This window comes from Parasteatoda tepidariorum, chromosome 6 (assembly GCF_043381705.1).
Source record: "Parasteatoda tepidariorum isolate YZ-2023 chromosome 6, CAS_Ptep_4.0, whole genome shotgun sequence".
Taxonomy (NCBI): Eukaryota; Metazoa; Arthropoda; class Arachnida; order Araneae; family Theridiidae; genus Parasteatoda; species Parasteatoda tepidariorum.
This window is the reverse complement of record NC_092209.1, coordinates 82,108,299-82,124,799: the sequence shown is the minus strand read 5'-3', so window position 1 is coordinate 82,124,799 and position 16,501 is coordinate 82,108,299. Positions and strand designations below refer to the sequence as shown.

Below are 16,501 nucleotides of genomic sequence, written 5' to 3'. Positions count from 1 at the left end.
TTTTTTTCACTTTTAATTTTGTTATGCATTAAGTTGGTGTGTTTATTTTTGAGATATGGGACCAGAGAGATCCCATAAATACTTATTGAGTTGTGAATAAAAGATAAGTACATCGTTTGAACGATATTTTGTTTTGATTGTTTTAATTGGGTATACTATCGCCTACGTCACAGATTGTGTTATTCCTACTAAATTTAACCAGTGAACGGCATTTTCTGCGAGCCTGACTTCAAGCCACAAATAAACAAACGAAGTGTTCGATCTTTTAAATAGCTGCTTGCCAGATTATATTGTATTTGTAATAATTGATTTTGTTGTTTCATCTAAATAAGTTAATGTTTTTAGTAAACATATTTAAAACTCAGTTTATTAATTGAATTAAGTTTTTTTTTTCTCTTCTGACAACGTGAGACATCAAACCAATTAATCTTAACGGACATCATTCTATAGAATCCATATTTTTTTAAAAATCAATGTTTTCAAATCAAATTAAATTAGCGCATGTAAAATATTAAACAACAACCACTATCTTCCATTCATTTAGTATTGCACGATAATAAATGTTATTCCTACTAAAATGTTCGAAGTGGAAGTAGTTGTGTTTTTTTCATATTATACCAAGACATGAAAGAGACATGAAAATCAGTGTAGCATAAGCATTATTAGTTAAAAAAAGTTGTGCGAGACATAAAATTTAGGCTAACAGAAGTATTATTAATAAAAATGATTTGTACCAGTCATAAAAAAAAGCTATCATAAGCATTAATAAAAGCTGAGCAATAAGATAAAATTATAAAAAAGAAGATAATTTTGGAACTTCATGTAGCTGATTGTTTTCCCGACTAACTTTTTTATTTTTGCCAGCGTGCTTTTCTTTATGTCGTTACTAGTATTCATTTAACATATTCTGTTCTTTTTATGATTAACTTATTTATAATTACAGTCTTGGTTAGTGAGTTAAACATAAATATGAATACTGTGTAAAAGAAAAATAATTCTCTGACGTCTTAAGAAACTTATATTGACTGGAATTAAAAACCAATCTTGCCCATTGGACTACTAGAAGACGCACATTAATTTATGCAACTTTTGCAAACCATCAATTAGAATGTTATAGCGTTTATAACAATCTATCCAGAAAAAAAAATCGACTAATGGGGAACCATAGTGTTCGCAATAATGAGAATAATTTTCTCTCTTTTGTAATTAATCGTCATTATATTTTTTTGCCTTTTTTTTAAATCTTTTTTTTTTAATAAAAAAAATAGTAATCTTCAGTTTTCTTAAAATATTGTATTTTAAAAACATGAAAGTATCAAGCGTTCATCGAAATATTTTAAGCTCTTTTAATTATATTTTTAGTATTTTTTGAAACAAATTTTAAACACACCAAGTTGAGGTGTGAACTCAAAGATCATTAAATATCTAGGATATTAATTTCCATACATTTTACATTTTTCTAATTCAATTTTGCTAACGAAAAATTGTATTGTTTTTGTTTAAATTTTTTAAAACTGTATTTTTTTCTTTAATTATGTAACCACCAAATGAAAATTTCAGGTTCGATAAAAGAAGGAAAAATATCAGGTACGAAAAATACCAAGCATCACAATGTATTTCATAAAAAAAGTAATAACTGTCAAAAATATAAACATCACATGGTTAAAAAAAAGTACATTTATTGTTAAAGTTCTTCGTGTGGGGTGGCTCTGTAGGGGGGTTTGGGTATTTGAAAATCATCATCAGCTGGTGGTGTGAAGCTTCTCCTTGCTGCATCATTCAGCTGCTGCTGCGCATCATCCACCGAGAATCCATGAGGCTTCATCTGTAACAACATTCATTAAGTGACACACATTCAACACTAAAACTATACTTTTTACGATTTCCTTCTTTTTATGTGTGTACTGTATGCTTAAACATCACAAAAAAATGTTTAAATATATTAATATAAATGTAAATTAAGTTATAAGAGGAAGTTATATCACAAGAAAAACTTTTTATGACTAATTCTGTTTTACCTCCATTGGTATTTTAAAATTTAAAGTTTAGTGAAAATTGACTTAAGTAAATCTTGAAGAAAAACCCTTGTTGAAAAAATATTTTTAAAATATCAAAGGGAAAACAAATTAGTGCAAAAGAACTTTCCCACTATTTAATTCAAAGTTATCCATTTTCAAAGTTATCCATTAATTCAAAGTTATCCGGTATAATGTCCTTTTAAGAGGACATTGTAACATTTTTTTAAATTTTCTTTATTGCTAGCTGGTTTCTCATTCTTTGAACGGGGTGGAAGGAAATAAGCAATCAATACATCAGTACTGAAGAACACTACGAAATCGTGCCTAAAACTAAAAAACCAATGCAATTATTGAAGTTAAAATAAAAATCTCAATTTTAAATTAACTTTTTATATTTTGACCTTACATAGAACATTTTTTTAATTGTATTATTATCTAATAACAAATTTAATTAAGCATCATTGGTTTGGCGCCAGTAAGAGTATAGCTGTTGTCAACCGAATTTTATGCAAAGACATCTAAACTTCCCTGCTGGTTATTTATTCCTGGAGATTAGTAACCACAACAAGAAGAAGTGTATGGCGTAGGTTTCTCCTACATCAATTTGTACTATCTCTCCATCAATTTTGCTTTTCAAAAGTAACTTATAATCTTTTCATTACAATTATAATTAGTCTAATAGATTTTCGCTTTAAAAACTGTAAACAAAATAAACACGTGGTTTCAAATAACATAAGAAATGAAAACTTGGTGACGTAATCTACCAATCCAATGCTATCATGTTCATGCTTATCATTGAGTTAATCTCACATAACGAATTAACGTTATTCGTTATTTAAGATAAGCGATAAGTTTTTTTTGTTTTGATCAAATAGTGCTATAAGTTAGTGAATATCACTGAGGTAATGTTTAAAATATTTGAGTTTAAGAAAATCGTTTGCAGCCTATCATTTTTATCAATAGCGAACTCTAAACCAATAAAAAAAAATTCCGTTTTTGACATGATTCTATACCGTTTGCTCTAATTGAAAATTTCGAATTTGAGGATTGAGGACTAAATTTGTCCGTTGCAGCCGTTGTTCAAATTTTAGGATGATGAAACGAACTGTTTTGGTGTTAGAATAGAGACATTTTCTTCATTTTATTATAGATACGTTTCGAAACTCAAGTCAGTTTTCGATTAACTCCGAAACGCTCTACAAAGTAAACAACTTAATTATTTCAATGCATGGAAATTCTTTGGATGTGAAAGAATGAAGAATCTTCTTAAAAGTCATCTGAGAAAAATTATTTAATTTTTTTTCTTCTTCGTAACGAACTTTCTACGAAGACATTTTTAGAAACTACATTTGTTTAATTAAACGTGATTATTTTTAAGATTTTTTTACTTTTACTTTTAGAGCCTATTATTCTAGATTTGCGTTGCTATGGTAACCGTTTCTATAAATGATTTTTGATATTGCCACAACTGAGGGGGAAAAGTGATGGCGTATTTGTGAGTATACTCATAAAGGTGTATTATATAAAGATATGCATCTAAAGAAAGAGAGAGAGAGAGAGAAAACATGGAAAATGTTAAAGATTAATGAAAAGAGAAGAAGAAAAATTATTAAAATAAAATATTTTTAAAAGAAATATTAAAAAGACGGAAAATAAGAAAATTAAAAATATAATCTCTTCATCATCTTACACGATTATATCCGCAAAAAGAAGTGCTTTCTAATATTGTATCAATATAGCCAAAGCAAAATATATCAATACAATAGTGTAAAGAGCACTAAAAAAATTTTAAAAAAAACTTTTTTTAATATTTTATTTTATTAATTTTTCTTTTTTCTTTAATATATATATATATATACAGTAGAACTCCAATTATCCGAACTCCAACTATCCGAATCGTCGATTATCCGAATCTCTTTCATAATTCGTATGGAAATATGAAAATATAGTAAAAAGATAAGCTTCTCTTTTTTTATATGAATAAAATAAAATTTTAGTAAAGTCAAGGAAAGATTTATGCAGAGAAAGTTTACAGGATAAGACAAAGATTTGTGGAAAAGCTAAGATCTTTGCTGAAAAGCTGGGTTATTTATCTTTCAAAGCAAGTAACGGCTGGCTAAGGAATTTTAAGTCTAGGCACGGTATTCGTGAGCTAGATTTAAGTGGTGAAAAGTTATCTGCAGACTCTAAAGCTTCTGACGAGTTTATTGAAACATTTAAAGTTATAGCAGCCTCATACGATTCCGACTTCTTATACAACGCCGATGAGTCTGGTCTAATATGGAAAGCTTTACCCAAAACTACTTTAGCCTCTAAAAGAGTGCAGTGCCAAAGCCTCCTAGTGCTCCAGGGCATAAAGCTAGTAAAGACCGCGTTACTGTGCTTAACTGCCCGAACTCAACTGGGAGCCATAAAATACCCCTTCTGTTAATAGGGAAGTCAAAACGCCCAAGAGCATTTAAAAATGTCAAAAAACTTCCCCTATTTTATAAAAACCAATACAAAGCTTGGATGACTGCAGCACTGTTTACAGAGTGATACGATGNTATATATATACAGAGAGATATATATATGTATATGATATTTATATATATATGTATACAGAGAGAGAGAGATAGTGAGCACAACTTTTCAATTATGTTCGACCAACAGGAATTGCAATATACCTCACTATCTTTTGTGGGTCGCCTCACTCCTTCGCATGCATTGATTGTATTTTCACAGAATTCTTCTTGTAAAGGTAAATTATCAGCTGTCTTGAACTTTCTATAAAACTCTGTCAGACTTTCAATAAGTTCTTGCTTATGAGAATCTAAAAAGAAGAAATACATGCGAGCTTAAAATTAAAATACCACTCGTGGGATATTAATTATCAATCTAACAATTAAAACACCGAATTGTATTTCCAATTCCCTACAGAATTGAAAATGTTTTATTGATTAGTTGTTTATGAATAATTGCCACTTTCCTGCGAGGCACAGTTGGCATACACTATGCAACATATACATCATCAGAAACCTTTATTAATATACAATGCGCAAGGAAAAAAAACGGACCACCCTGAAAAACTTTTGATCCCTGATAAACTAATGATCGGTTCTTCATGCTCTATGTCTCAATCTTAATGGTTCAAGGAAGTGATCTCAAATATGCTTGGAAGGACTCAAAGTACATCAGCAAAACAGAACATGTTGTCTTTATGAAATTTTATTGAGAAAGGGTAAAGGTATATTACACACAATGGTTTTATACGACTTTCAGCGCCATCTGTTGGCGTTAATTTAAATCGAGAGGAACATTAGTGACGGAACAATGCTATTAGTGCAGACGATATTTTAAGTCACAAAATCATAGATGAACTTACATTTTCTCAAAACGAATGTCCCTTTTATTCGAATGTCTTGAATTTTGACCCTCAAAGTTAGGGGAATATTGTTTCAATAGTTTGGTCTAAAGAGAGGTTCAAAGTTTGAACCCCTTAATGTTAATTTTATTTTTTGCGTATTTTGCCTTATCTCCATGTAAATTGAAACCTTATTGCACACAATTATGAATCTCGTTTATCCAAAGATAATTCAATTCAGAAAAAAAATTTTAAGTAAATATTTATTATTATATTTAATAACAGTGGAAGAGATTTTGAATTGTTGGAAACAATTTTTTACATAATTTTAAAAAATGTAAAATAAAAAATTTGAATGAAATCGGTCAAATAGTCTCTAGATAATCAAATTTTAAAATAGTTAAAAAGTTAAATTTGGTTGCATAGTTCCTAAGAAATCACATTTTTAAAAAGTCGTAATTTTCGAAGCATGCTAAGTTTGGCGATGAAGTCTACATAGCCGCAAGCTATTATAATGATATTATAACTAACTAAACCCCTAAAAAAGCAAACAAGAGGAAACATCTCTTACACTGAATTCAGTAACTCTTCAAAGACTTGACCATTTGCCCTGATAGACTATCCTTTATTTCTCGTACAAGATAAAGGATCCCTCCAATGACAGCCTGCGAGACCTGCTCATTCCTTTAAAAGAGATGTTGTTACTGGTTCGAGAATCAAAGTGTTCCCTCTTTTATTAGTGATTCAGTGGGATTTCATTTTATTTTAACCTCTTTGGCGGAATGAGAGCACTCACGCGAGTTTATGCGTACTAAAGAGTACGCATACGTGCTAATACGAGACTACCATACTGAGATGATGGCCTCGTTGCGCTGAGATCACGAGCGTTGTTGGCGGAGAATTTAAAAGAAAAAAAACGAACTCACCTACAATATAATTGCAAGCTTTTATCATTTTGGGTGGACTAAATGTGTAGGAAACAAATTTATCGATTTTGCAGAGATTGTTGACGCTTTGAGTGACTGCATTTTTCCTTCCCGAGGAATTCTTCAGTTCCTTGTGCAACTCTGCAAAATAAAACACTTTGGATCAATATAAATCACAAATAATCAAAATAATGAGTTTGTTCTTAAGGCAATACATTCGGGAAATTTTTCTGTTGACAATTACAATTGAATGAAGTACTGAGTAATATTTTAAAGAGTGTTCAGAAAACTGTTGTCGCAAAACAACTTTAAAAAAAGAAAAAGAAAGATAGAGTTAGTTAATGTAAGTTGTAAAATAAAACAAGTAATAAATTTCAAAATATTAATAATGTGAAATTACCGAAAAATAGTATACCGTTTAATTTAACTGGAAATGAGTAAGTATTGATCAGTTACAAATGGGAACAGTGTATTGGGTACTGTGTATTATTTACAAAAACCTGATGTTTTGTAATATCAGTTTTAATTTATGTAGTTGAAGAAAAATTATAAATTTAAATTTCGTTTTGTTTTAAAATCTATATGTTGTTTCTTCAAATTTTTTTTGTTGTTGGTTACTTTGAAAACTTTACAATTTTGTCCTATAAATGGAATAACAAATTATTTTAATTGAACAATTCTGTCCTACAAATAGAATAACGAATAATTTTAATTGAACTCAAAATTCCAAATATTTTAAGTAAAATATCACAATAGTCATGTGTTTATTATTTTCAATGAAGTTGTAAAAATATAATTAATCTATGAATGCAAAATGTTACAAAACTGACAAAATTTCGTATTATATTTTTTTTGTTCAAATCATTACATTTACTTTAACTATCTATTTTTTTATGGTTAAGGTAAATGTAATGATTTAAACAAAACATTTTTTGTTAGTTTCTTGACAACTTAATCAGCAAAAGAATATAAATACTTGCCCTGTAAAGAAAAGTACTTTGATAATCAAACTAAAATCCATTGCCGTTCCTCAAATTTGCTCTTAAAAATCATTTAGATGAAGCTATTATTATTTTTTTCTTATTACTCGTATGCCAGCGCATGAAAAATAACAAATAGTTCGCAACTAGTGTCAAAATGTTAATTAGGGAAAAAAACTTCACTTAAAGACAATAAAACACGCTTAAAAAATTACAATAACTCAATTTACAATAAATATTTGTGAGTCTTTCACTATTTTTCAAGTTTAACGGAAAAAAAAGGTATGAAAATTTGATAGGGGTAGTTTAATATATTACGAAAATGTAACATTATAATGCAAGACGACTGTAACCTTATTGCTCAACTATTTAGTCCTTTGAACTGAAGCGTTCTTCCTTTTCGGTTACAATCCGTTAATACAGTGCTTCCCAAATTGTGGTACGCGTACCCCCACGGGTACGGGAACAGTTTAGCTGGGGAACGCACTCTTATGCGAATATCTTACAACAAAAGAACATTTCAAAAAATTTTATTTAAAAACAAAGCTCTCCATGAAAATTTACAATTAAGTATTTTTCTATTGGCTATTTTTTGCTGAGTTAACAGTTAATAATTAGTATTGTTAAAAGAAAGTTGTAATTTTTAACTTTTGTGCAATTTTTTTATAGTAAAAAAATGCATTAATTTTTTTTATTAGGGTACACAGCGTTACGAAAAATTTAGAAAGGGTACACAAAAGTCATAAGTTTGGGAAACACTGCGTTAATAAACTCCGAAAAAATTTAGTTTTCAAAGTTACAAAATAAATAACGCTTCTAATCTGAATTTAAGAACACGAAATAAGACCTTATAGTGTATTTGTAATTAGGTTTAACAATGGCGAATAATGCAGCACTGATTAAGTAAATAATAATTTTGGAAATAATAAAAAATTTACTTTTTATAAATTTTAAATGAACTTCTGTCTAAAAACAATGAATATATAAAAATGAATATGTTCTCATTTTTTTCTTTAATTCCTTCGAACACTCTGTTTTTCATTGAAAATGGTTTGATTCAATATCGGAGATAGACACCTATTATCTTATTGGCAGATGAAAACTGTTTATTATTAGTTCAAACTTAGCAACATAATAAATCCATAAGATTTACTACGGTGTTCAAGACTGGATTCAACAAAACCTTCTTGTTCTTGAACCATAGCAAAGAATCTGTTCTTTGATAAGACCACCCAATCAAAGGGGTTTGATTCAATATCAGTGATAGACACCTATTGTCTTATTGGCAGATGAAAACTGTTTATTATTAGCTCAAACTTAGCAATATAATAAATCCATAAGATTTACCACGGTATTCAAGTGTGGATTTAACAAAACATTCTTCCTTTTTTAAACCATGGCAATGAATCTGTTGTTGATAGTAACCAGGGCTAAAGAGAATAGAAGGGCTGGTTCACTCCTTTGAAGAAACTCTCGCCGCGCCTATCCTCCGATTTGCTCTAGTGACGTCACTTTGGCGCAAAACTCCCACTTTTATTTCAAGAACGGAGCGTTTGGCCTTGCTAGCTCTAACTAATATTGGAGCATTTTTTTTCCGTGACATATTCTAAGACATTTGTTATTTTCCATAATGACTTTCCTCAGTTTTTGCAGTGAATTTACAAAAATTTAAAACTATTATCGAAATGCCAGTTTGCGCGATTGCAACTTGCAAAAATTCTGATAAAAAACAAAAGGAAAAACGTGTTCCCTAAAGTAAATGAACAACTATGTAAAGAATGGATTCTGAAATGACACTGTTAACATAAAACAGCAATACGTTTATTCTATCGTTAAGAACTTTTATAAAAATTCATTATCTAAATAGAAACCGCCTCGTTACTTCAAAAAGAAAGGCAGGTGAAAAAAATTTAAAAATGGATAAAGTTAAAGAAAATTAAAACGTAAGTAAAAAGTATAAATAAAATACATGGTATACAGTTGAAATTCTCCTAATTTCATAACATATTTTTTAATATAATTATTCTAAATATTTATGATTTCTTTAAAAATTATATTCTCTTAAATTTAATTATCTATAAATTATATCATCGTAAATTTAAATATCTATAAACAATTGTGAAATTTCTAATGTCATTATGAATCCAAATTATTATTTTGCTTCAGTAATTAGCGTATAAGGTTGATGTTTCCTAATGATTAAGTATGAACAAATTTCTTTTAGCGGCATATTTAAAAATTAGGGATTCAAAATTAACTCAACTTATAGTTATAAAAGAATATGTAGATAAAAAAAATTGTCGATATGTGCTTTCATTTTTCTTAATAATTAAAGTTAAAACTGAACTTTATCAAAATAAAGTATTTATAGTGTCATTTTCGCCAACTAGTAAAATATTTTTATAAGTTTAAAATGGTATTTTTTTAATATAATGGCCAAGAAAGTTTTTTTTTAACTATATTTATGAACGGAAATAAAGTGTTAATTACGTAAAGTTTGAAAGCTAATAACCAGAAAATGTCTAACTTATTTTTACAAAGAGAAAGATGCAAAGTTATACATAATATCTTCGCTTGCGATCTCCGAGATCTGTGGACACAGTGACGTCATGAGGAGGGAAATCGTAGCTTCAGAACTTACATGGAAAAATGATAAATTAAATCAAATTTATTGCAGAGGTTTAAAAAGTGGATGTATTAGTCAATGAGAGAAAAATTATATTTCAATAGAAATTATCTTTAAAGGTGAGAGACTTGCTATTTATTGAAACATATTTACTTTGGCATAATTTCGATGAAATTATAGAATATCAGCCTTAACTAGTTTGCTTTTTGAGGCAATACTATCATGAAATAACTAAACGTTTGTACTTCTTAATGTTCAAGGAAATAATGGAATTTTTAGGAAAATTTAAATAAAAGAATTTGTTCTAGGATGTACAAATGTACAGTTTCAAAACAACGAAGTATTACTTACTGCAATTATCATACCCGATGGACCATTTAAGTTGTCAATCCATCCCTGCAATTTGAAAGAAAAAGTTAAGTCATTTTCAATTAAAATTTGTAACGACAAATATTTTTTTCTATTAAGTTTAGATAAATTGGATTCAGTATTCGAGGATTTCAGGATTTTAAAAAATCCCTCCCTAGAATTCAAAAATCCTTAGTACCGTGGATTATGAAAATCTATCACGGAAAAACCATTTAAAAGCACCGTACCCTCGGATCTTGTAAATTTAAAAATGTGATAAAAATTAAACAAATTACAATATTTTAATATATTTGTGATTATAACTACACATTTTTTGAGTGAAATCTGCATGTGAAGTCAGTGCTTATAACTCTAAAAGCTAAAGTGGTATCGAAAATTCCTACTAGCATTAACGTTAATATTCTAAGACTTACTGATTAGTAAGAATTCTTGTTTAAAAGAACAAGGAACCTTTGCAGTCCGCTTAGTAAAGACATATTTAAAGCACATATTAGAAATGATATATGCATAATAATTTTTTTATTGATTGTTTCATTTAGAAAGAATAGTCAAAAGTAACTTAAACTACAGAACCAAATGTAATGTCCATTTTCTTAAACAGCTTTGCATATTTTCCTTAACANTTGACTCCATGCCACGTCGTATAGCAGCACTTATTGCAGCGCGTGGTGGCTGCACCAAATACTGATTTCGGACGCTTAATTTGTTTCTTTTGTTTTGAAAATTTCATCATTTATTTGTATCAGTACAAGTCGTTTCTGCATTAAATTTCATTTGATTCTGATGATTCTTTCATGGTGTTGCATTTTCTACAAACAGCAGTTTATAAAACTGCTTCTTTTCCAAAATAAAATAGATATTGTTGAAAAATTTTAAAAAAGAATAAGTAAACTCCTCCCCAAAACTAGAATGGTTTTACTACCAGCCTTTCCTCTTTTCCGTCTCGCTTTCACCCCTGTCTTTAGCCCTGATAGGAACACCCTATCGAAGTCTAGAAATTTGCTGTTTAGAAGCTTCGGTTCCATCATACAATCTTTTGGATTTATTATTATTTTTTTTGGATTATTTGTTTTCACTTATGGCACAACATTTCATTAATTTGGCTTTCGCTGTTGAAGGTTTTTTGTCGAGAGCTTCTTAAAACTTTGCTGTTTGGAAGCATTGATTCGGTTCCATCATACAATCTTTTGGATTTATTTTATTTGGATTATTTGTTTGCACTTATGGCACAACATTTCATTAATTTGGCTTTCGCTGCTGAAGGTTTTTTTGTTGAGAACTTCTTTAAACTTTGCTGTTTGGAAGCATCTATTTGGTTCCATCCTACAATCTTTTGGATTTATTTTATTTGGATTATTTGTTTGCACTTATGGCACAACTGAAGGTTTTTGTATTGAGAACTTCCTTAAACCCTGGAGTGTTAGAATCTTCACATAGGCCAAAAAATAAAAGAAATAAATGAAATGAAATCATAAAAGCAGTGCCTGATTTATCATTAGGCTCGAGAGGCCCATTCCCCCTAAATGTTCCTAATTGTTCCTTTGTTCCTAAATGTAAAATTCCTTTTTTGTTTTTCTTTGAAAAATGTCCATTAAAGGTATGAGATTACAAATATTGAAACAAATATAAGCTTAAATTTACTAATATATTGTAATTTACTTCTATTATAAATAATTTAAAAACACTTCATAATTAAAATTTAGTAATCATGTAAATTTAGTTTAAAGTAACGACCAGGAGGCTCCTGACAGTTCTGTGTCTAGGGCTCCCACATTTCCAGATCAAGCCCTGCTCAAATGAAAAATTAAATAAAATGAATCAGTAAATTTTGCCATTAGTGACCTATAATATGCTTTTTAAATATCGAAGCGAACCATCTAGCTAATCACGTCATGTAAAGTAAACTATACTAACTAAATGAGCACGTAAAGAATTCTAAAAGATGACTTCGTATGAAACAAATTTACAAAAACAAAACAAGCGATTATCAGAATATAGGAAAATATTCACCCAAGTCAAAATTCTTGATCGTCCCATCAAAACATTTTGATGGTTTATGTTGGGTTTCAGTGCGATTCATGATGGTTACCATCATCCAACATTTTCCAATACGAGTTCATGGTTTTTGATATACCAGCAAGCTTCCATTATTAAGGGATGGAAAATGCTACCTTAGTACTATGATGGTTAACCATCAAGGGAAGTTTGATTCTCATGGACCAACAGTCCGTGATGATCTGTGATTGTCCATGATGGTTCCAACTATACATTTACATGATGGTTTAATTGGAGTCCTTGTTGGCTCTCTGGAATGTACCATCAAAACAATTTGATTTTTTTTAATGTTGGCCCGTCATAAATCAGTCCTAAATCCAACATTGGGATGATGGTTGTTCATGATCGTTCCAACATTTGATTTCTAAGAAACTATGATGGAAATTTCTGATGGTTTAACATGCGCAAACATTTAAACAAGTTGCTATTCTTATGTTGCGGACCATCAGAAATCAGTCTGAATTCCTACTTTAGGGTAATGGTTGCCGTCGAAAATATAATGGTTGTTTACGGAATTATTGATGGTTATCATCAAAATTATGTTGCTCCATCAATGGAAAGCCATCAAAAATTTTGACTTGGGTTCCGATGCTTGCAAAAGTCAAGATTCTCTCCTTCGAGACTAAGTTAAAATTTTAATAAAGTAATAATATGAACTTTTACCTTTTAGAACAGCAACACATCCATGACAAAACAGAGCTGTAATACAAAAGAAGAATGAATTATTTTTAGGAATGTCGTTTTTAAGCTGTTTTTAACTAAAACTTAAGAAATGTGTTTCGTAAATTGCTGCCATAACTCGATATGGAATAAATGAACTGATTTTTGCTGATTTATTCATGTGTTATGTAATGAAGAGTAGTTACATAAATGATAATATCTCATAACGCTCAATGCATGCATTTCAATATTTTTTGCTGATTCGAAAGATCATTGGTTTAATTTATTTATTATTTTTTTATAACCGCCGTTGAACGGCCGACCTAATTGTATGGGTTTACGACACTAATGATCAACTCCGTAGTCTTTTAATTTTCAATCCAACCCAGAAGACAAGGGAACTCTCGGATCAAGTATTGGGAGAAACTTGCTTCCGCGGAGGACTTTTTAGTGGAACTAACCCTCATTTGCGTTACATCGAGCGGAAAACTACGAAAACCTCCAATGGTTAATCTGACGGCAAGGGGACTCTAAGCCATGATCTTTCTACCACTGAGATTCGTATCAACCAGCCATCGCTGGGATTTGAACCCGATTCACCTCATTGGAAGGCGAACGTTATCCCCTGAGCCACCACTGCAATTGTGCATGTAATTTATTTATTTATAACCGTCGTTGAACAGTCGACCCAATTCTGGGTTTACGACTACCAATGCTTAACTCCGTATCCTTGTGATTTCGATCCCAATCCAGAAGACAAGGGAGCTCCTGGTTCAGTACCCCCAGAGGTATTGATTTGCAATGGGAACATGGAGGACATTGTGACCCAACAGATTTAACGTGCATCAGTCACCATTTACTAAGCGGGGAGTCTTCGGCCGGCGCGGAAGAACCCACGATCTCTTCGACATGGTCCCAGCGCCCTACCAATCAGGCTATCCCATCCCATTGCACATATTTTTATTTTATAACCGTAGTTGAACAGCCGACCCAATATCATGGGTTTACGACTACTTACGTTCAACTCCGTAGCCTTGTAATTTTGAACCAATCCAGAAGACAAGGAAACTCCTGGATCAGTACCCCCAGAGGTATTGATTTGCTGTGGGAACATGGAGGACATTGTGATCCAACAGATTTAACGTGCATCAGTCACCATTTACTACACGGGGAGTCTTCGGCCGGTGAGGATCGAACCCACGACCTCTTGGATATGGGCCCAGCGCCCTACCGACCAGGCTATCCCGGCCCTCCATTGCACATGTAGTCGTCATTAATAAAATAAATTTTCAATGTTTAACTGATTTAAGTCTTTTGCATGCATTTTTCAATCATAAAGAATGCATATGGCGCTGATAATTTATAGTTCAATAAAATTGAAATTTTTCTTATGAAAAATTAATAACAGAGTTTTTTTTACGTTGAAAGCTCCCGTACTCTTCCTCTGTACGTTACATGATTCGTGCCAAAAGTGGCACATTTTATACATTAAAAAGCTTCAAATTTCTAGTGTACTTTATGTACTATAGTTTAACGTAATTTATGTACTAATGTATTACAGTCTCGTTCAATTCAACATGGTAACAATGTCTCACGTGTTTTAGTAGCAATATCAGATGCGAAAAACAAATACGAATTTGCACTTTTTTAACATGAAACCCATATAGCTTCTAAACTATATGTTAGTTTCGGGATCTTTCTTATTCAATTCAGTATGAAATATACATAGGAAAGAATACTGCACTAGTCTGTCTCAAGGATTTCAATTTCCCCCCCCCCTCAATTCACCCCAATTTCCCTCAAAGAAATGGGGGAGAGAAAGGGTTTAGAGGAAAGTTTACTGGTACCGTTTATAAAACATAACAAAGCTGTCTGTCAAACAATATCTCGGTTTCCGAAGTTTTTTTGGTATAATTACTGGACTAATATTTTATTTTATATTTTATAACCGTCGGTAATTAGCCGATCCATTTTTTTGGAGGGGGGGGGGGTTACGACTGCTAATATTCAATTCCGTAGCATTGTAATTTTGAACTCAATCCAGTAGACAAGGAAACTCCTGGATCAAGTAATGAGAAAAATTTATATTCGTGGAGGACATTTTAATGGAAATAATCAGCACTTGCGTTACATGGGGAGCAAAACAACGAGAACCTCCCACAGTTAACCTGACAGCAAGGGGACTCTAACCCATGATCCGTCTACCACTGAGGATATTTCACGTCAGCACTGTGGTCGGTGCAAGCTGGATGCGGAATTCGTATCGACCAGCCATCGCTGGGATTCGAACCCGGTTCACCTCATTGGAAGGCGAACGCTCTATCCCCTGAGCCATCGCGGTGCAATTACTATTATTATAGAAATAGACAATTATTATAGAAATTGGTGATAAATGTTCATAACTTACGTTGTCCAACTTGCTGAGCTTCAGTTGTGAGGTATAATAAAGATAATATAAGCGCTGTTCCTATGTATATTCTCATGGTTGTTGGTTATATGGTTTCACATCCACAGAAACGCCCTTCGCTTCACGTTTGTACAACAGGTGGAAGTGGTTATCTCCCGTAAAGAATCATTGAAACAAAAGACATTAATAGGGTGACGTAAACACAGTTTTAAGTAGTTTTTCTGAAATAAAAATCTTATCGAAATGAGTTCGTTCGCGTTACCATGGCGACGATATTCACAATGTAACTTATAGAACAATCGCTGATAACTACTGCTGAAAACTCCATTGTTTGTATGAGTATTTTTCAATTCCTACTATTAGTTCACATTCTCCCTATATCTTTTTCAAATTTTCAATCGTTAATAAAATACTTTTTATTCATAAACTCAAGTTCAAAGATATTTTTTTAAACTTGTACTGGATGGCACTTGATGCTAATAATTTTTTTTTTTTTAAATATTAATTCATTAATTAAATGGGATGAGCGAAAAACGAAATGGAATTGGATGACACTTGACGTTAAGAAACTTTTTTAAAAATATTAAATCATTAATTAAATGGGATGAGCGAAAAACGAAATGGAATTGGATGATACTTGACGTTAAGAAATTTTTTTTTAAATATTAAATCATTAATTAAATGGGATGAGCGAAAAACGAAATGGAATTGGATGACACTTGATTTTAATACAGTTTTTTTTTAAAAAAATATTAAATCATTAATTAAATGGGATGAGCGAAAAACGAAATGGAATTGGATGATACTTGACGTTAAGAAATTTGTTTTTAAATATTAAATCATTAATTAAATGGGATGAGCGAAAAACGAAATGGAATTGGATGACACTTGATTTTAATACAGTTTTTTTTAAAAAAAATATTAAATCATTAATTAAATGGGATGAGCAAAAAATGAAATGGAATTGGATGACACTTGATTTTAAGACAGTTTTTTTTAAAAAAAAAATATTAAATCATTAATTAAATGGGATGAGCAAAAAACGAAATGGAATTGGATGACACTTGATGTTAATGCAGTTTTTTTTTAAAAAAAATATTAAATCATTAATTAAATG

At 30.8% G+C, this 16,501-nt stretch overlaps 1 protein-coding gene across 1 annotated transcript; it reads right to left on the bottom strand.

Moving 5' to 3' along the window:
- Positions 1 to 1,662: 1,662 nt before the first annotated feature.
- Positions 1,663 to 15,619, bottom strand: LOC107449985 (uncharacterized). Its single transcript, XM_016065681.4, has 5 exons — positions 15,385 to 15,619; positions 12,981 to 13,016; positions 6,288 to 6,428; positions 4,685 to 4,830; positions 1,663 to 1,825 (listed from the first exon to the last, which is right to left on the bottom strand). The coding sequence occupies exons 1-5, from the start codon at positions 15,458 to 15,460 to the stop codon at positions 1,685 to 1,687; spliced, it is 540 nt and encodes a 179-aa protein (XP_015921167.2). The 5' UTR covers positions 15,461 to 15,619; the 3' UTR covers positions 1,663 to 1,684.
- Between the last annotated feature and the right edge of the window lie 882 nt (positions 15,620 to 16,501).

What these genes read in the sequence shown, in the direction of transcription:
- LOC107449985 (XM_016065681.4), bottom strand. Translation starts at nt 15,460, where the DNA reads ATGAGAATATACATAGGAACAGCGCTTATATTATCTTTATTATACCTC. An exon ending in ATGTGTTGCTGTTCTAAAAG is followed by an intron (nt 6,429 to 12,980) that starts GTAAAAGTTCAT and finishes TTTATTTTGCAG; the next exon opens with AGTTGCACAAGGAACTGAAG. An exon ending in AGCTTGCAATTATATTGTAG is followed by an intron (nt 4,831 to 6,287) that starts GTGAGTTCGTTT and finishes TCTTCTTTTTAG; the next exon opens with ATTCTCATAAGCAAGAACTT.